At 44.0% G+C, this 21,375-nt stretch overlaps 1 protein-coding gene across 1 annotated transcript in view; it reads right to left on the bottom strand.

The window, feature by feature from the left end:
- Nucleotides 1-21,375, bottom strand: part of LOC141166325 (dual oxidase 1-like) — a 261,582-nt gene that overhangs the window by 114,041 nt on the left and 126,166 nt on the right. The window contains exons 15-16 of the mRNA XM_073652895.1: nucleotides 6,814-6,951; nucleotides 267-383 (exon numbers count right to left, since the gene is read on the bottom strand). Of these exons, the coding sequence (XP_073508996.1) occupies nucleotides 267-383; nucleotides 6,814-6,951 (255 nt within the window). The remainder of the gene's footprint in view (nucleotides 1-266; nucleotides 384-6,813; nucleotides 6,952-21,375) is intronic.

Below are 21,375 nucleotides of genomic sequence, written 5' to 3'. Positions count from 1 at the left end.
CAAAAATTTTATTTTCTTTAGAATAGATTTTATACAAAGATTATATAATGGAGTTCTGAATATATATTCAATGAACTAGATGTGTCTCTGTAAAAATGATTACCACCACTATATAAAGGAAATGTTATTGCATGAAACTCTAGTTCCATGAGATTTCTGTCACTATTATCATACTAAATTATACCAAAATACAAAAACAGAATTTTCATCACATGACATTAAGTAAAATAGATATAAAAAATGAAAGCTGTGAAATGTGGGTTTACCTGCAGTTCCTTCAGCAGATAGAACTGTTTTCATACTGGTTACTGCTCGCTTCTTCTGGATTTTTTTGAAGTCTCTTTTGCGAGATTGAGCAACTATCCAGGCAATAAAAAGACTAACTGAAAGTAGAAAGGAAAATGGGTGAGATTAAATAGGAAACAATATTTATGCTGTGTCATAAAATTCAGATAATAAAATAATTTTGCTGTATGTTTATGCATGGAAAAAATCAAATTCTGAAATTTTTCAATGAAAACAGTAAACCAGCTTGTTGTCAGAGACTAACAATTCAGCTCTGAGCTTCTATCATGCAGTGGAAAAGATGATGTCCCCCCTACACATTAGACTAAAGTTGGCCCACTGATATTGAAATGTTTGGCAGTCTAATATGTATGGGAGCCTCCCAACTCTCTCCTGATGATGAAGAGAAGAATACAGCCTGTTGAATTTCAGTAGTAGATCCTTTTGTTCTTCCTGTAAGTAAGTTGCTGCAAGAGGAGAATGATCATTTGGCTAACAGAAATCTAATGTATATGGGAGCTTTAAGCCCCAATACATATTTGATGGCTGTTGGCCAAACGATGTTTCAGCCGATCACTTGGCTGACAGCCATCTTGGCCGTGTCTTCCACACACAAGATCACACGTTTTCTCCTTTGTTCTCTATGAAATACACACGTGGTCAAAATTGTTGGTACCTCTCATTTAATGAAAGAAAAACCCACAATGGTCACAGAAATAACTTGAATCTGACAAATATAATAATAAATTAAAAATCTATGAAAATGAACAAATGAAAGTCAGTCATTGCTTTTCAACCCTGCTTCCACAGAATTAAAAAAAAAATTAAACTCATGAAACAGGCCTGGACAGAAATGATGGTACTCTTAACTTAATATTTTGTTGAACAACCTTTTGAGGCAATCACTGCAATCAAACGATTCCTGTAACTGTCAATGAGAATTCTGTACCTCTCGACAGGTATTTTGGCTCACTCCTCATGAGCAAACTGCTCCATTTGTCTCGTGTTTGAAGGTTGCCTTTTCCAGACGGCATGTTTCAACTTTTTCCAAAGATGCTAAATAGGATTTAGGTCAGGGCTCATAGAAGGCCACTTCAGAATAATCCAATGTTTTCCTCTAAGCCATTCTTGGGTGTTTTTAGCTGTGTGTTTTGGGTCATTATCCTGTTGCAAGACCCATGACCTGTGACTGAGACCAAGCTTTCTGACACTGGGCTGCACACTTCTCTCTAGAATCCCTTGATAGTCTTGAGATTTCATTGTACCCTGCACAGATTCAATACACCCTGTGCCAGATGCAGCAAAGCAGCCCCAGAACATAACAGAGCCTCCTCCATGTTTCACAGTAGGGACAGTGTTCTTTTCTTGATATGCTTCATTTTTCCATCTGTGAACATAGAGCTGATGTGCCTTGCCAAAAACATCCATTTTTGTCTCATCTGTCCATAGGACATTCTCCCAGAAGCTTTGTGGCTTGTCAACATGTAGTTTGACAAATTCCAGTCTAGCTTTTTTATGATTTGTTTTTAACAATGGTGTTCTCCTTGGTCGTCTCCCATGAAGTCTACTTTGGATCAAACAACAACGGATGGTGCGATCTGACACTGATGTTCCTTGAGCTTGAAGTTCACCTTTAATCTCTTTAGAAGTTATCCTGGGCTCTTTTGTTACCATTCATATTATCCGTCTCTTTGAGTTGTCCTCCTGCAGCCACGTCCAGGGAGGTTGGCTATAGTCCCATGGATCTTAAATTTCTGAATAATATGTGCATCTGTAGTCACAGGAACATCAAGCTTCTTGGAGATGGTCTTAGAACCTTTACCTTTAACATGCTTGTCTACAATTTTCTTTCTAATCTCCTGAGACAACTCCTTTGCTTCCTCTGGTCCATGTTGAATGTGGTATACACCATGTCACCAAACAGCACAGTGAGTATCTGTAGCCCTATATACAGGCCCACTGACTGATTACAAGATTGTAGACACCTGTGATGCTAATTAGTGGATACAACTTGATTTAACATGTTCTTTTTGTCACATTATTTTCAGGGGTACCATCATTTCTATCCGAGTCTATTTCATGAGTTTAATTTTTTTTAAATTATGTGGAAGCAGGGTTGAAAAGCAATGACGGACTTTCATTTGTTCATTTTCATAGATTTTTAATTTATTATTACTTTTGTCAGATTCAAGTTATTTCTGTGACCATTGTGGGTTTTTCTTTTATTAAACAAGGGGTACCAACAATTTTGACCACGTGTGTAGCTGCAGACAGATATCTTTGCTGGTGGCTTATCTCCGGGACAAAAATATCGAGCGGTAGTCTGAAATTGTACATGCCCGATAAACTTGTGCCCTCACAAATAGTTGGGTGGCATCCCCATACACTTTAGAGTGTCAACCCGTCGATATCGGCCAGATAGGCCGACATTAATCTAATGTGTATGGGAGGCTTAAGTGTTTCCAAACTGCACAGAATCTGGTGTAAAGTTAACATTTTTTGCAATGCAGATAATCAAAACAAGATCTGTGCAGTTACCGTTGTTTTAATTTTTATTTCATAAATCAATAGTATACATGAAAATATGCAAGTTTGTAATATAACTTATAACAAAAATGTACTTCTTTCTCTGCCTGAATTAATAATTCGTTATCAGAATTCTCAATTCTGTGGTAAAATCTGTATTCAGTGAAGACAGACTTTCGCATTACTGAGATAGGAAATGAAAGGGGGGATTGTTCCTCTGTGAAGCAGAGAAACAAAAAGATGGCCACACAAGTTCAAAATTGTAAAAAAGTAAGAAAATTCCATTATTAGCACATGTAGTAAACACAAATTACAAAGATAAATGCGGACGACAGAGTGGACACAGAGTGCTGGATCCACATGAATAAAACAATGTTAAAAACTGTGACACAGTGCCCGAAAGGTCAGCCTATATAGCAAGTGGAAATATAAGGGGGACAGCAACAGGGTCACATGTATTAATAAATATATACCACCCATCAAGAATACCTTTTCCAAATTGTACCCCCAAAACAATAATATCCCATCACAATCAAAATACCCAGAAACAAAAGGGTTAAAACCCTTATACAGATGGAAGTAATACAAACAATTGGTCATAAATAAGCTAAAATAGCTATGTACCTGGGTAAGGCCACCAGACAGGCTCTGCTACCGTCACCCCGACGCACGTTTCGGTAGGAAAACATTTTTCAAGGGGTAATACTGCACACCAACCATCCACCTTTTATACCCCCACATCCATATCTGCAGCGTGCACATGTTGCACAGTAAAGCGGAAGTGCCGTGTAACTGACTTCCTGTTTCACTCACTGCATGTAACTGACTTCCTGCCTCACTCACAGCGTCTCCATGGAGAGGCGTCAACAGCCCTGTCATGTGGCTCCAGGTTCCACCCCCTCGCTTCACATGATCAAGCCCAAGTAACTGACTTCCTGTCTCACTCACTGCTTGTAACTGACTTCCTGCCACATTCACTACGTCTCCATGGAGAGGCATAAACAGCCCTATCAAAATTCGTTGGTATTATTATCTTCATTTAATTTGCTTGCAAGGAAAAAACACAAAAGAGAATGAAGCAAAAATCAAATCATTGATCATTTCACACAAAACTCCAAAAAAGGGCCGGACAAAAGTATTGGCACCCTCAGCCTAATACTTGGATGCACAATCTTTAGCCAAAATAACTGCGAACAACCGCTTCCGGTAACCATCAATGAGTTTCTTACAATACTCTGCTGGAATTGTAGACTATTCTTCTTTGGCAAACTGCTCCAGGTCCCTGATATTTGAAGGGTGCCTTCTCCAAACTGCCATTTTGAGATCTCTCCACAGGTGTTCTATGGGATTTAGGTCTGGACTCATTGCTGGCCACCTTAGAAGTCTCCAGTGCTTTCTCTAAAACCATTTTATAGTGCTTTTGGAAGTGTGTTTTGGGTCATTGTCCTGCTGGAAGACCCATGACCTCTGAGGGAGACCCAGCTTTCTCACACTGGGCCCTACATTATACTGCAAAATTTGTTGGTAGTCTTCAGACTTCATAATGCCATGCACACGGTCAAGCAGTCCAGTGCCAGAGGCAGCAAAGCAACCCCAAAACATCAGGGAACCTCCGCCATGTTTGACTGTAGGGATCGTGTTCTTTTCTTTGAATGCCTCTTTTTTTTCCTGTACACTCTATGTTGATGCTTTTTCCCAAAAAGCTCTACTTTTGTCTCATCTGACCAGAGAACATTCTTCCAAAACGTTTTAGGCTTTCTCAGGTAAGTTTTGGCAAACTCCAGCCTGGCTTTTTTTTTATGTCTCGGGGTAAGAAGTGGGGTCTTCCTGGGTATCCTACCATACAATCCCTTTTCATTCAGACGCCGACGGATAGTATGGGTTTACACTGTTGTACCCTCGGACTGCAGGGCAGCTTGAATTTGTTTGGATGTTAGTCGAGGTTCTTTATCCACCATCCGCACAATCTTGCATTGAAATCTCTCGTCAATTTTTCTTTTCCGTCCACATCTAGGGAGGTTAGCCACAGTGCCATGCGCTTTAAACTTCTTGATGACACAGCGCACGGAAGACACAGGAACATTCAGGTCTTTGGAGATGGACTTGTAACCTTGAGATTGCTCATGCTTCCTCACAATTTGGTTTCTCAAGTCCTCAGACAGTTCTTTGGTCTTCTTTCTTTTCTCCATGCTCAATGTGGTACACACAAGGACACAGGACAGAGGTTGAGTCAACTTTAATCCATGTTATCTGGCTGCAAGTGTGATTTAGTTATTGCCAAGACCTGTTAGGTGCCACAGGTAAGTTACATGTGCTGTTAATTGCACGAATTAGAGAAGCATCACATGATTTTTTAAAGGGTGACAATACTTTTGTCCACCCCCTTTTTTAGGTTTGGTGTGGAATTATATCCAATTCTTTTTGTGTTTTTTTCATTGAAGACAAATTAAATGAAGAGAATAATACCAAAGAATTTGTGATTGCAATCATTTTCAGGAAGAAACTGAGTATTATCTGACAGAATTGCAGGGGTGCCAATACTTTTGGCCAGCACTGTATATTACAAAGTTGCTTATTTTCATGTGTTATTGATTTAAGAAATAAAAATTAAAACAACGGTTACTCTTTGTCTTTAATAATCGCACAGAGGTTTCAGCTTTAAAGCCTGTAGACTTATCAATGCAGCTCTAAGATATAATGTAAACTGAAATCCAGAATCACTACAAGATACGTGATCTACTAAGTTATCACATTTACTATATTTACAAAGTTGCCCATCTTTTTATGTATGAGGTAGCATAAGGAAGAAAAATATGTCTAAGACACCAAGATGCCTCATAATGTATTGTGTTATGCTTCATTTTGAGCACATTGGCACTATTTGCACACAGTATAGACTTGTGTCCACTTTGTAAGTTATTGCTCTTTCTATTGATTAATATACAGTACAGACCAAAAGTTTGGACACACCTTCTCATTTAAAGATTTTCACGTATTTTCATGACTATGAAAATTGTACATTCACACTGAAGGCATCAAAACTATGAATTAACACATGTGGAATTATATACTTAACAAAAAAAGTGTGAAACAACTCAAAATATGTCTTATATTCTAGGTTCTTCAAAGTAGTTACCTTTTGCTTTGATGACTGCTTTTCACACTCTTGGCATTCTCTTGATGAGCTTCAAGAGGTAGTCACCGGAAATAGAGATGTGTCTGTTGCTAGAACTCTGTGTGGCATTGACCTGGTCTCTAATCTGACCTGCTGTTAACCTGCGATTTCTGAGGCTGGTGACTTGGATAAACTTATCCTCAGAAGCAGAGGTGACTCTTGGTCTTCCTTTCCTGGGGCGGTCCTCATGTGAGCCAGTTTCTTTGTAGCGCTTGATGGTTTTTGCAACTGCACTTGGGGACACTTTCAAAGTTTGCCTAATTTTTCAGACTGACTGACCTTAATTTCTTAAAGTAATGATGGCCATTCGTTTTTCTTTACTTAGCTGCTTTTTTCTTGCCATAATACAAATTCTTACAGTCTATTCAGTAGGACTATAAGCTGTGTATCCACCTGACTTCTGCACAACACAACTGATGGTCCCAACCCCATTTATAAGGGAAGAAATCACACTTATTAAACCTGACAGGGCACACCTGTGAAGTGAAAACCATTTCCGGTGACTACCTCTTGAAGCTCATAAAGAGAATGCCAAGAGTGTGCAAAGCAGTCATCAAAGCAAAAGGTGGCTACTTTGAAGAACCTAGAATATAAGACATATTTTCAGTTGTTTCACACTTTTTTGTTAAGTATATAATTCCACATGTGTTAATTCATAGTTTTGATGCCTTCAGTGTGAATGTACAATTTTCAAAGTCATGAAAATACAGAAAAATCTTTAAATGAGAAGGTGTGTCCAAACTTTTGGTCTGTACTGTATATTGTTGATTGTGAAGTGTATTTGTGTAACTTTTTTATATAGAAATATCATAGCTAAATTTACAAACCTAAAGGAAAAGAGCAAATAATCACAATGAGACTGCTGTATCCAATTACACATCCTTCAAAGTAATTAATGGCAGTGAGAGGAACACATGGTGGAAGCATTGTAGATAAGGTTTGCTCTGGCTGAGGACATGGATCCCCTGAAAAAAGAAACAGATACTAATAAGCATAAATATGTATGTCTGATTTTAACACATTATATTAAATAAATCAAACTTCTCTCCATGAGCTTCTTCAGAGTACCTGACTAAAAGAAACACAGTGACATTTCTGTATTCGTGAAATTGCTATATTTATTTATTATACAATGGCACTACAAAATCACCAAAGACACATTAGATAGCTGCCGGCTGAAACCATTGGCCAATATTTCCCCCGACTCAGGAGAACACTCTTCTATTCTCTAAGACAGAGCCATCTGGCAGCGGGTTTTTCCCCGCAGAACAAAAGGACTGGATATTGGAAATCCAGCAAGTCTGATCCTTCTCTCCCTCATCATCCTCAGTCAGGGAAGAATTGGAAGGACCTTATACCCATTAGATTGTAAGCTATTATATGAGGTTAGTGTACCTAAGATTACCAATATGCTGGATTTGAAGTAATTCTGTAAAGATGTATTGGATTAGAATAAAATTAGTTTCCCTTAAAAAACAAAGATATTTACACGGAAACATTGTATAAGTTGGTGACATTTACACATTTAATTTCTCAGGGAAGCATTGAATGGCATATAGATATCCATATGCCAACTTTGCACTCTCTACAAGGAGAAACTTTACCCTTTATGTCCACTGTCTACTGAGACATTCATTGACAGGCATAATGCACAGGGGTATTTTTTGGCACATACTATGTGCTCCAATGTAGTTCTACATGCTCCACACTAACATAGTATAAAGAGGACAGAGTCTGCCTTTCATATAGTAATCATTGACTAATTGTATTTATAACACTGTTCTACAGCCAAATTGGTTCAGAGATGAAAATAGTTTAACTCAACTAATTTTGTGGTGCTGAAAACAAATATGATGCTTACATTTGCTCATTGGCTCTAAATTTCAAGATCCAGAAGAGGTTGTAATTATTTATGACACCTTTCATGCAGGCTTATAGAAAAATTGTGTCTTTATTATTTCATCATCATGAATGCATTGTTAGTAGCTAGTCTATTATATCATCTATTTAGGCTATTGAGCCTTCAGTATTCTATCATCTTAGGGTGACCAAACAAAAAATGCCAACTCAGCTCCGATGACGTAATCCTAATTACTAGAGATGAGCGGTGTTCGACTCGAATTGGTCGCCAATCTCAAATTCGAGCTGTGTTTGGTGGTGTTCGAGACGTTCGACGAACTCGAACAATTTGCAAAAAATTCGGCTGTTCGAGGTTATGTTGGATAACTGTTTGTGCACCAAAAGCGTAACTGGATTTTTTTCACAGTAATACTGTTAATCAATGTTAATAGACAGTTTCAGTGTAGAGTGGGCGGGGGGAGGGGCAGGGGATGGATCTCTGCAGAAATAATGCCGATCTCCATTTTTTTTTCTTTCCCGCATTTACAGTGGGGCGATGCAGTCTGTCAGCCTATCAGCAGCGCACACATGCAGCAAAGTGCTTTTATTTCACACAAGCAAGGGCATGTGTCATTGGCTGTGTATGTCACATGTCCTTTCCCTATAAGACCCAGCCATTTTCCCCATCGCCACCATTTTCTCACTGCTGCAGCTGAGGGTTAGACGGCACTGCTGCTGCTGTGGGTGCTATACAGTATAACTGTGTGAATTGCGAGCGAATTTCCAGTTACATAGAGAGATAGGTTTAGGGAGTAGGGACTAGTTGTAATTGCAGCCCTTTTGAGGGCTAGGTTACAGCAGTTCAAAGCACTTTTTGTCAGGCAGGTCTGTGCCAGTGCTGTGCAAGTGTTTTTCACAGCATTTGGCGAAATGTAGCTCAGCCAATCCTTTTGGGCCTGTAGCAGTGTCAATTAGTCATTGGAGTAGCCTATCTGTGTTGCAAGCTATACCACCTGTGTATCTAATACCAATTTTTTACTGCATCTAAGCCACCCAATCGTTTTGGGCCTGTAGCAGTGTCTGGTAGTCAGTGGAGTAGCCCATCTGAAGAAAGCTACACCACCTGTGTATCTAATAGCAATTTTTTACTGCATCTAACCCAGTAAATCCTTTTGGGCATAGTAGCAGTGTCTCGTAGTCAGCGGAGTAGCCCACCTGTGAAGGAAGCTACACCGCCTGTGTATCTAATTCTAATTTTTTACTGCATCTAACCCAGGAAATCTTTTTGGGCCTAGTAGCAGGGTCTGGTAGTCAGCAAAGTAGCTCACCTGTGAAGGAAGCTACACAGCCTGTGTATCTAATTCTAATTTTTTACTGCATCTAACCCAGGAAATCCTTTTGGGCCTAGTAGCTGTGTCTTGTAGTCAGCGGAGTAGCCCACCTGTGAAGGAAGCTACACCGCCTGTGTATCTAATTCTAATTTTTTACTGCATCTAACCCAGGAAATCTTTTTGGGAATAGTAGCAGTGTCTTGTAGTCAGCAAAGAAGCCCACCTGTGAAGGAAGCTACACCACCTGTGTATCTAATTCTAATTTTTTACTGCATCTAACCCAGGAAATCCTTTTGGGCCTAGTAGAAGTGTCTGGTAGTCAGTGGAGTAGCCCACCTGTGAAGGAAGCTACACCGCCTGTGTATCTAATTCTAATTTTTTACTGCATCTAACCCAGGAAATCCTTCTGGGCCTAGTAGCTGTGTCTTGTAGTCAGCGGAGTAGCCCACCTGTGAAGGAAGCTACACCGCCTGTGTATCTAATTCTAATTTTTTACTGCATCTAACCCAGGAAATCTTTTTGGGAATAGTAGCAGTGTCTTGTAGTCAGCAAAGAAGCCCACCTGTGAAGGAAGCTACACCACCTGTGTATCTAATTCTAATTTTTTACTGCATCTAACCCAGGAAATCCTTTTGGGCCTAGTAGCTGTGTCTTGTAGTCAGCGGAGTAGCCCACCTGTGAAGGAAGCTACACCGCCTGTGTATCTAATTCTAATTTTTTACTGCATCTAACCCAGGAAATCTTTTTGGGAATAGTAGCAGTGTCTTGTAGTCAGCAAAGAAGCCCACCTGTGAAGGAAGCTACACCACCTGTGTATCTAATTCTAATTTTTTACTGCATCTAACCCAGGAAATGCTTTTGGGCCTAGTAGAAGTGTCTGGTAGTCAGTGGAGTAGCCCACCTGTGAAGGAAGCTACACCGCCTGTGTATCTAATTCTAATTTTTTACTGCATCTAACCCAGGAAATCCTTTTGGGCCTAGTAGCTGTGTCTTGTAGTCAGCGGAGTAGCCCACCTGTGAAGGAAGCTACACCGCCTGTGTATCTAATTCTAATTTTTTACTGCATCTAACCCAGGAAATCTTTTTGGGAATAGTAGCAGTGTCTTGTAGTCAGCAAAGAAGCCCACCTGTGAAGGAAGCTACACCACCTGTGTATCTAATTCTAATTTTTTACTGCATCTAACCCAGGAAATGCTTTTGGGCCTAGTAGAAGTGTCTGGTAGTCAGTGGAGTAGCCCACCTGTGAAGGAAGCTACACCGCCTGTGTATCTAATTCTAATTTTTTACTGCATCTAACCCAGGAAATCCTTTTGGGCCTAGTAGCTGTGTCTTGTAGTCAGCGGAGTAGCCCACCTGTGAAGGAAGCTACACCGCCTGTGTATCTAATTCTAATTTTTTACTGCATCTAACCCAGGAAATCTTTTTGGGAATAGTAGCAGTGTCTTGTAGTCAGCAAAGAAGCCCACCTGTGAAGGAAGCTACACCACCTGTGTATCTAATTCTAATTTTTTACTGCATCTAACCAAGGAAATCCTTTTGGGCCTAGTAGCAGTGTCTTGTAGTCAGTGGAGTAGCCCACCTGTGAAGGAAGCTACACCGCCTGTGTATCTAATTCTAATTTTTTACTGCATCTAACCCAGGAAATGCTTTTGGGCCTAGTAGAAGTGTCTCGTAGTCAGCGGAGTAGCCCATCTGTGAAGGAAGCTACACCGCCTGTGTAGCTAATTCTAATTTTTTACTGCATCTAACCCAGGAAATCTTTTTGGGCCTAGTAGCAGTGTCTGGTAGTCAGCGGACTAGCCCACCTGTGAAGGAAGCTACACCGCCTGTGTATCTAATTCTAATTTTTTACTGCATCTAACCAAGGAAATCCTTTTGGGCCTAGTAGCAGTGTCTGGTAGTCAGTGGAGTAGCCCATCTGAAGCAAGGTACAACACCTGTGTATCTAAAAACATTTTTTTACTGCATCTAACCCAGGAAATCTTTTTGGGCATAGTAGCAGTGTTTCATAGTCAGCGGAGTAGCCCACCTGCGAAGGAAGCTACACCACCTGTGTATCTAATTCTAATTTTTTACTGCATCTAACCCAGGAAATCTTTTTGGGCCTAATAGCAGTGTCTCGTAGTCAGCGGAGTAGCCCATCTGTGAAGGAAGCTACACCGCCTGTGTAGCTAATTCTAATTTTTTACTGCATCTAACCCAGGAAATCTTTTTGGGCCTAGTAGCAGTGTCTGGTAGTCAGTGGACTAGCCCACCTGTGAAGGAAGCTACAGCGCCTGTGTATCTAATTCTAATTTTTTACTGCATCTAACCAAGGAAATCCTTTTGGGCCTAGTAGCAGTGTCTGGTAGTCAGTGGAGTAGCCCATCTGAAGCAAGCTACACCACCTGTGTATCTAATAATAATTTTTTACTGCATCTAACCCAGTAAATCCTTTTGGGACTAGTAGCAGTGTCTCATAGTCAGCGGAGTAGCCCACCTGTGAAGGAAGCTACACTGCCTATGTATCTAATTATAATTTTTTACTGCATCTAACCCAGGAAATCGTTTTGGGCCAAGTAGCAGTGTCTGGTAGTAAGCGGAGTAGCCCACCTGTGAAGGAAGCTACACCGACTGTGTATCTAATTCTAACTTTTTACTGCATTTAACACAGGAAATCTTTTTGGGCCTAGTAGCAGTGTCTCATAGTCAGAGGAGTAGCCCACCTGTGAAGGAAGCTACACTGCCTGTGTATCTAATTCTAATTTTTTACTGCATCTAACCCAGGAAATCCTTTTGGGCCTAGAAGCATTGTCTGGTAGTCAGTGGAGTAGCCCATCTGAAGCAAGCTACACCACCTGTGTATCTAATAACAATTTTTTACTGCATCTAACCCAGTAAATCCTTTTGGGCCTAGTAGCAGTGTCTCGTAGTCAGCGGAGTAGCCCACCTGTGAAGGAAGCTACACTGCCTGTGTATCTAATTATAATTTTTTACTGCATCTAACTCAGCCAATCCTTTTGGGCTAGTAACACAGTTTGGCCACTCAGCTCTGCTCGGTTTCCATCCATCGTTTTTTGTGCAAACAACTACAGAGTTGCCAATTAGTTAACCACCAAAATGAGTGGCAAAAGGCCTGCTGCTTTTGGAAAGGGGAATAGGCATGTTGGAAAGGGAAAAAAGGTTGTGTCCGTGGGGTAGGTGGTAAAGCAACAGTAACATCTGCAGAAGAAAGACCATCTTCCAGCCAAACTAAGATGTCCACTTCTTTTCGTGGACAATGTGATATGATCCCTTTCTTACGGACACGCCCATCGCTACAAATTCCAGATGAGGCACAAAAACAGCAGGTGCTTCAACGGATATCAAGTGCTCCTTCAAGTGGGCTCTCCTCCACCTCAACTTCAACATCACAAATACTCCAGTCCTCAGAGGTGTCACCCCAATCGCACTTGCTTCCTCACAGCTCCCAAGTCTTCAGCTGCCCATCTGAGTATGGGATAACACAGACGGTTGAGTCTGCAGAGCTGTTTACTCATACTATCGCCTGGGAATCAGAGGTCTGCTCCAGAGCTTCTGTGAATCCAGACGAGGAAATGATCTGCACTGATGCCCAGAATCTTTATGAGTTGGATCCAGGCCCAGATGAAGAAGGTTCTGAGCATAATGTAGACCCTCGTTCCCAAACTGTAACTCCTGTTGGTGGAGACAATGAGGAAGACGATGATGAGACTCAGATACCTGATTGGAGCGACAACTTGACTTTTTGGTCAGGGCAGGAAGAGGTTGGCTATGAGGACGACGGGTGTGAGAACACACAGGGTGATGATGACGAGGTTGGAGATCCCACTTACTGTCAACCCACAGTCAGCCAGTCGATGAGGTCAGCAGAGGAGGTGGAGGAGGATGCTAGTGACGACGAGGTTAGGTTGCGCCTTCCTGGACAGAGACGGAGTACTGGAAGCACATCAACAACTGCATCCTCAACCACAACTCTGCCTGTGACCACAAGTCATGGTGGCTCTTCAGGTCGCATGGGCTTCAAGCCTTGCATAGCCTGGGCATTTTTTGAGATCACAAAGGATTACCCAACTCATGTTTTCTGTAACATTTGTCACCAAAAGCTAAGTAGAGGCCAAAAAATCCAAAGTTTGAGTACTTCATGCATGAACCGTCACATCGATATGAAGCATAAGTTGCAGTGGGAAGCTCACTGTGCTACAATGCGGCCTTGTGGGCCGGGCCAACCACCGTCTGCCCCATATTGTGCATCCGCGGCCTCTTCATCCTCTGTGACTGGGGGTTAGCAGTCACACATGTTTTTGGACGCAGACCTGCCACCTCTTTACTCACTACAGCCAGTGTGATTGGCAGGTCGTCAGTTCATTTGGAAGTGGAAACACCTGCTGGTGTTGAGCGCTCTCCAACATCGAGAGCACCACCTTTGGAACAAGGCAACATAACATGTCCGCCTGCATCTTCCTCACAGACAGGCAGTTTGCTGGGGACACCCTACTCAACCCCGTCTAAGCACAACAGCCAGCCCTCGGTCCCTCAGATGTGGACAAGTAAAAGACCATTTCCTCCTAGCCATGACAAAGCTAAGAGGTTGAATTTCACCATCTGCAAGCTGTTGGCTACAGAAATGCTGCCTTTCCGCCTGGTGGACACAGAGGATTTTTGAGACCTTATGTCCATCGCAGTGCCCCAGTACCAGATGCCCAGTCGCCACTACTTCTCAAAGAAAGCTGTGCCTGCGCTACACCAGCATGTCGCACACAACATCACCGCTTCCTTGAGAAACTCTGTGTGTGACAGGGTGCATTTCACCACATACACTTGGACGAGTAGGCATGAACAGGGGCGTTACATGTCGCTGACTGGGCACTGGGTAACAATGGTGACAGCAAGACAAGGGGCTGCTGTACAAGTCTTGCCGTCCACACGAGTTGTGCATCAATCCTCTTTATCTAGAAGTTCCTCCACTGCTTCTGCCTCCTCAACCTCCTCTCGGTCCTCCACCTGCACCCAAAGCCTGTCTGGTAATGCCACCCGCGTTCTAACTGTGCAGAAGGAATCCTGCACACCTCCTTACTATGCTGGCAGCAGGGCTCAACGGCATCAGGCGGTGTTTACTTTGAAATGTCTGGGAAATGTGAGTCACACAGCTGAGGAGTTGTTGTCAGCTCTGGAGACCGAGTTTCATGAATGGTTGTCTCCACTGAACCTGCAGCCAGGGAAGGCCGTGTGCGACAATGCTGCAAACCTGGGTGCGACCCTTCGCCGGGGCAATGTCACACACATGCCTTGTATGGCTCATGCGTTGAATCTGGTTGTCCAGCAATTTTTAGCCCACTATCCCGGACTAGATGGCCTTCTGCAGAGGACACGGTGGCTGTGTGCTCACTTCTGCCGTTTGCATCCCGCAGCTCAACGACTTACATCTCTACAGAAGTCGTTGGACCTGCCAGTTCACCGGCTGAAATGCGATGTGCCGACACGATGGAATTCAACTCTGCACATGTTGCAGCGACTGTGGCAGCACCGACGATCCCTGGTGCAATACGTTATGACGTATAGCCTGGGCCAACGAGAACCAGAGGTGGGGCAAATCATGCTGCAGGAGTGGTCTCAGATCAGGGACCTATGCACCCTTCTGCACAGTTTTGAAATGGCGACGAAGATCTTTAGTGCTGACGATGCCATTATTAGCATGACTATTCCGGTCATTTACATGCTGGAGTACACTTTAAACAGTATTCGGAGTCAGGTGGTGGGACAAGAGGAGGGGCAGGAAGTACAGGAGGAGTCGTATGCGGAAGGGATAAGATTTCCAAGGTCCAGACGGTTGGCAGCACCAAGGTGGCAGGCATGGGAGGGTGGGGGAGAGGGATTAACGAGGGCGCATCGTAGCAGCCAAACTGTTGAGGAAGGTGCAAGAGCTGAGGAAGAAGTGGAGGACGAACTGGCAATGGGCATGGAAGACTCATTAGATGAGGGAGACCTTGATCACATTTCTGTTGTGCGAGGTTGGGGAGAGAGGGCAGAGGAAGGAAGCATGATTCTTACCTCGCCACCAACACAACAAGGACTTGGTCCTCCTGGATGCGCAAGACACATGAGTGCCTTCTTGCTGCACTACCTGCAACATGACCCTCGGATTGTCAGAATACGAAGTAATCTCGACTACTGGGTTGCCACACTCTTAGATCCCCGGTACAAAAGTAAATTTGCCGAAATAATTCCTGCCATAGAAAGGGATTCACGCATGCAGGAGTATCAGCAGAGGCTGTTACATAATCTTACATCTGCTTTTCCACAAAACACCAGTGGTGCACGTAGTGAATCTCACAGTTCTAACTTGCCAACCGTGGGACTATTGAGTCTTCATCACTCAAACCATAACAGTAACACCGTATCTTCTGGTAACAGCAATTTTGTGGAATCGTTATACCATTTTTTTAGACCATCCTGTGCAAGGCCACAGGAGACAAGAAGTCTTACACATAGTCAACGCCTAGAGAGGGTGGTACAGGAGTATCTCCAAGTGTACATCATAGCCATGACTGTGTCACTGGATCCTTGCTCATTTTGGGCTTCCAATCTGGAAAAATGTCCTGAACTCACCAATCATGCCCAGCGCTGCTGGTGGTGTGCTGACAGATAAGCACACGCGGCTGTCCACTGAGAATGTAGGCAGACTCACGTTCATAAAGATGAACAAATCATGGAACTGCAAGGACTTTTCTACCCCTGTGTCATCCTGTGGAGACTAAAAGCTTGAGGATTTTGGAAAATCACCTCACCAACCATTTTAAGCAACTCTGGGGCAATTGATGCCACTTAAGTGGTGTCTGTGCCACAATTTTTGGAAAGAAAGGAGACTCCATTTGGAGTCACCTTGCTGTGTTTTACATGACGTTGGCATCGTCAATTCCAGGTGGGTCGGGTCGCCCCCCCCCTTTTAACCATAAGAAACTACATACACTATGGCTTGGGGTAACACAGATGGTTGAGTCTGCAGTAGTGTTGAGCCACCCCCGTAGTGTTCGAGTTCGGTTCGGTTCGTCGAACACCCGTGTGTTCGCCGAACTGTTCGTCGAACTGTTCGTCGAACACCTTCGAACACCGTTAAAACCAATGGCAGGCAAACAAAAACACATAGAAACACATAGAAAACACCTTCAAAGGTGTCCAAAAGCTGACAAACTGCTCAGAAGACACAACTAACACATGGAAAAGTGACAAGTACATATAGTCATGCGAAAAGAAAAGAGGTGGAGGAGTAAAAGGAGGGGGAGACACAGATATAGGCATGTCATGCCCTTCTAAAATCCAAAAAGTGAGAAGCCGACACGTTCAGTCCGCTCCTGCCCGTGCCACCTCCGTGTCGCCGGGTTTGTGCCAGAGCCGCGGTGAACCCTGACGGCCAGCCCCCCTCTCCCAATACTGGTGCCTGTCCGCTGGTGGGTCGAGCGAGCCCCCCTGTGGTGGAGGCAGCTCTAAGCTTTTTAATTTAAATTGTCTCTCTAATTTGAATAAATACACTTTAAATCCATTTACAAGGATCTATTGGAGGGCAAGTCTCATGCCAGCAGCCGCGTAATTCCAGCTCCAGTAGCGTCCACTAAAGCTGCTGCAGTTAAAAAGCTTTTATAAGGATCGAGCTCGGCTGTCCACCGCAAGGCATCCTACTGCCAGTCCGAGCCCCTATGCCTTGGGGTGCCTCCTGATGCTCTTCACTGAGTATTCCGTGGTCCCGAAGCATTTCCTTTGAAAAAATGAAGTGTCCAAACTACAGGTGGTGTAGCTTGCTTAACAGCCGGGATAATCCGCTGACTAGCAGACCCTGCTACTAGGCACAAAGTATTTCCTGGGCTAGATGCAGTTAAAAATTTGTAATTAGATACTCTCGTTGGATGCTGAGAAAGCATTCCATAGAGTCTCCTGGCACGCCATATATGATTCTCTTAAAAAGCTTGGGGTAGGGGTCTAGGGGACCCTTTTATAGCCAAAATCACGGCCCTGTATCGCAATACGTCACCTAGGCTGAAGATAAATGGAACTGTAGCACCCTGAGGGCTCGGTTGCTACAGAGGTATTGCACCTCACCCAGAGGTGTGATATCTCACTCTCAGGTAAGGATGTAGTGTGGATCAGGACCCGACACCTGCATGCATTACACCACATTGCCGTGGGGCAGGGCGACCAATATGCCCCTGAGATGGGCACGACAGTCCCTGTCCCTGGCTTGAGTGGGGGGAGGGAACACTGAGGAAGGGGAACCCTGTAGTGCAGGAGCAGGGAGGAAGCAGTTCCTGGGTGCATTGAGAAGGGAGTATAAAAGGTGGGCACCATCTTAGTTCAGTGCAGAGAAGTCTGAGCAGAAGTGGCAGGGAGCAGGGGCTCTGCATGAGCTCTGCTCCGGAGGCGGGCCTAGTAACAGAGGCCCAGACCTGGAAGAGGGAGAAGGAAGGAAGAGGAGCGGAGAAGGCTCCAGGAACGAGGAACGAAGGGATCTCAGGGGTGCGGACGGGCGAGTCGCCACCGCACGCCCGAATCCACCTGCGTAGAGGGGTCAGGCCAAAGGGGGAGACCGGTCCCCGAAACTAGTGGAGGCAGGAAAAGACCCTCAGCTAGAAACAGGAGGCTGTGACATTTTATGTGGCGCAGCCCCTCGCTACACCTGCTAGGAAGGCACCACATAGGGTCAGGGAAACTGGCGCCAAGTTTACCAAGAGGAGGCCCGAGGCAGCCGGACAGAAGGGTTGGTAAGAAAGGCCAGACAAAGGACACACAAAGGGGGTCCTGTGAAGCACTCCAAAGTTATCTGGGAGTTGTCTGAGCCCCTCACCTGGTGAGCACAGTACGACGTGGGCAGCCATTACCTGCAGACGTGGTCTGGATAATAAGAACTGTGAGTAAAGGCACTGGACTGCATCACTGACTCCGTGTCATTACTGCTGCTGCCCTGCACCATCACCCCCATCCTCCGCATACACTGCCCTGAGGCTATACTCCTCCCGTGGGGAGTTATGCTACGCTCTGCTGCACCCACAACACCAACCTCAGCGGTCTGCCCTGGAGCGGCGGTTCACTCTGACCGCAATCCACGGGTGGCGTAGTTGGACATTTAAACATCAAAACCACATAAATAGTTCCGCCACTGGTTTGACCGCCCTGAGCCACGGAACCGGGTTGCCGCCACGGAGACTACAACCACCAGCATCCACCAAAAAGGGTCCGGCTCCGGGTGTCCCAAGGCCCAGGGGGCGCGTCAGAACATTTTCATCACCTTTCACAATCACCAATGGGACAAGGCAGGGATGTTCTCTGTCCCCTCTCTTATACATCCTAGTGACGGAGCACCTGCTCTCATCAATTCGCCATAACCCCAATATTAGGTGGATTGAGGTGAGAGGCACCGAGTACAAGTGCTCTCTATTTGCTGATGATGTCCTAGTATATATCACTCAATCACATATATCCATCCATGCTGTTATGGCTGAAATAGATCACTTTGTTACATGGTCAAATTTTAAAATCAATGCAGCGAAGTCTGAGGCCCTCGATGTCTCCCTCCCCAAATCCATATAGGATTCCATCCAGTCCAACTTTCCCTTTGCCTGGCCCTCACAGGGTATCAAATACTTAGGAATTCCTATTCATAGAGACCTCTCCCATCTATGTTATCTTAATTTTGGGCCCTTTATTGAACAACTCCATACAGACCACGGTTGGCAAGTTAGAACTGTAAGATTCACTACGTGAACCACTGGTGTTTTGTGGAAAAGCACATGTACACTGTGTTCCAAATTATTATGCAAAAAGTGTTTAGGAGTGATAAGGGAAGAATTTGTTTGTTTGTCAGTTAAACTCATTGATGGTGATGTGTGTCAGGGCTCTTTATATCACTGTAAGCAATTGCAGACACCTGTGCTAATTAGTTTGGCAGGTGTGTCCAATGAAAGGCAAGACTACTTAAGAAGGCTGTCTCACATTATTAAGCAGCCTACATTTTCTGCCAAAATGGGAAAGAAAAAGGATGTGTCGGCTGCTGAGAAGCAACAAATTGTGGAGTGTTTAGGTCAAGGCATGGCTACAATCAACATTGTGCGATGATCAGGATGAAGTGTCTTGGCAATCAAGAAGTATGTAGCTGATTCACAGTACACACGTGTGCGTGCTGATAAGGGCAAATTGAGGACTCTTTCCTACAGGCAATTACGTCAGGTTGAAAGAGCAGCGGCAAAAAAGCCTTGTCATAGCAGCAGACAAGTTTTTGAAGCTGCTGGTGCCTCCAACGTCCCCTGAACAACAAGATGCAGGGTCCTTCAGAGGTTTGCAGCTGTGCATACGCCATCCTGTCGACCTCCTCTATCCACTTCACACAAGCAGAAACGGCTCCAGTGGGCCAAACATTACATGAAGACTGATTTCAAAACTGTTTTGTTCACGGATGAGTGCCGTGCAGCGCTCGATGGTCCACATGGATGGAGTGGAGGATGGCTGGTTGATGGACACCCCACGCAAACACGGCTACAGCGCCAACAAGGAGGAGGTGGAGTAATGTTTTGGGCTGGAATCATGGGGAGAGAGATTGTCGGCCCCTTTAGGATCCCTGAAGGCGCTAAAGATGAACTCCATAATGTATGTGGATTTTCTCAAACAGCACTTCCTGCCATGGTTCAAGAAGAAGAACCGTGTATTTCACAGCAAGATCATTTTTCAGCATGATAATGCACCATCTCATGCTGCACATAAAACATCTGCATCTCTGGCTGATATGGGCATAAAAGGGGACAAACTTATGGTGTGACCCCCATGCTCCCCTGACCTCTACCCCATTCAGAACCTTTGGAGCATCATTAAAAGGAGTGTCTATGATGGCGGGAGGCAGTTCACATCTAAGCAACAGCTCTGGGAGGGTATTCTGTCCTCATGCAAAACAATTGAAGCAGAAACCATCCAAAACCTGACAAATTCAATGGACGAGAGAGTTCAGAAGCTCCTTTCGAACATGGGGTCCTATGTGAAAATGTAACATCACCTAGAATAAAGTTTTGAGTTGAAAACTGTTTGATTTCAGTTTCTAACAACCTGCTAATGCTTATAATTTCAAAAATGACCATTTTTTTGGTCTTTATTAAAATGAAAAGGTTGATCGAAAAGTTTGGGGGATCTAAGAGTGTGGCAACCCAGTAGTCATGATTACTTCGAATTCTGACAATATGAGGGTCATGCTGCAGGTAGTGCAGCAAGAAGGCACTTATGTGTCTTGCGCATCTCGGAGCCCCAAAATTATTTTCCGGGCTAGATGCAGCTAAAAATTATTATTAATTTTAAATCTGGTGAAGCTTTAGTATAGATGGCCTAATAGGATCAGTGCTGCACACTGCTACAAAGCCCAAATTATTTTCCAGTCAAGATGCAGATAAACATGATTAGTAATTTTAAATCTGGTGGAGCTTATTATAGATAGCCTAATAGAATCAGTGCTGCACACTGCTACAAAGCCCAAATTATTTTCCAGCCAAGATACAGATAAACATGATTAGTAATTTGAAAGCTTAAAACGGTTGGTAGGGTGATTTTAACCAATCATCAAGCTTTTACTCTCCCCAGGATGACACAGGGGTAGAAAAGTCGTTTCGGATCCATGATTTGTTCATCTTTATGAACGTGAGTCTGTCTACATTATCAGTGGAGAGCCGCGTTCGCTTATCTGTCAGCACACCACCAGCAGCGCTGAACACACGTTCAGACAGAACGCTGGCTGCGGGGCATGACAAGATCTCCAAGGCGTAAGTGGCTAGCTCCAGCCATTTATCCAGATTAGAAGCCCAAAAAGAGCAAGGGTCCAGTGACACAGTCGTGGCTTCAATGTTTACTTGGAGATACTCCTGTACCATCGTCTCTAGGCGTTGACTATGTGTCAGACTTCTTGTCTCCTCTGGCCTTGCAAAGGATGGGCTAAAAAAGTGGTGAAATGATTCCGCAAAATTGATGTTACCAGCAGATGCTGTGGTTCTGTTACGGTTTGAGTGCTGAACACTTGACGGTCCCACGGTTGGCAAGTTGGAACTGTGAGATTCACTACGTGCACCACTGGTATTTTGTGGAAAAGCACATGTAAGATTCTGCAACAGTCTCTGCTGATACTCCTGCATGCGTGCATCCGTTTCTATGGCAGGAATAATTTCTGCAAATTTACTTTTGTACCGGGGATCTAACAGTGTG

Source organism: Phyllobates terribilis, unplaced genomic scaffold, assembly GCF_046119375.1.
Source record: "Phyllobates terribilis strain yellow unplaced genomic scaffold, ASM4611937v1 Scaffold_11__3_contigs__length_659146591, whole genome shotgun sequence".
Lineage (NCBI taxonomy): Eukaryota > Metazoa > Chordata > Amphibia > Anura > Dendrobatidae > Phyllobates > Phyllobates terribilis.
Note: the sequence above shows the minus strand (reverse complement) of the source record. Positions and strands in the feature narration are given on the sequence as shown.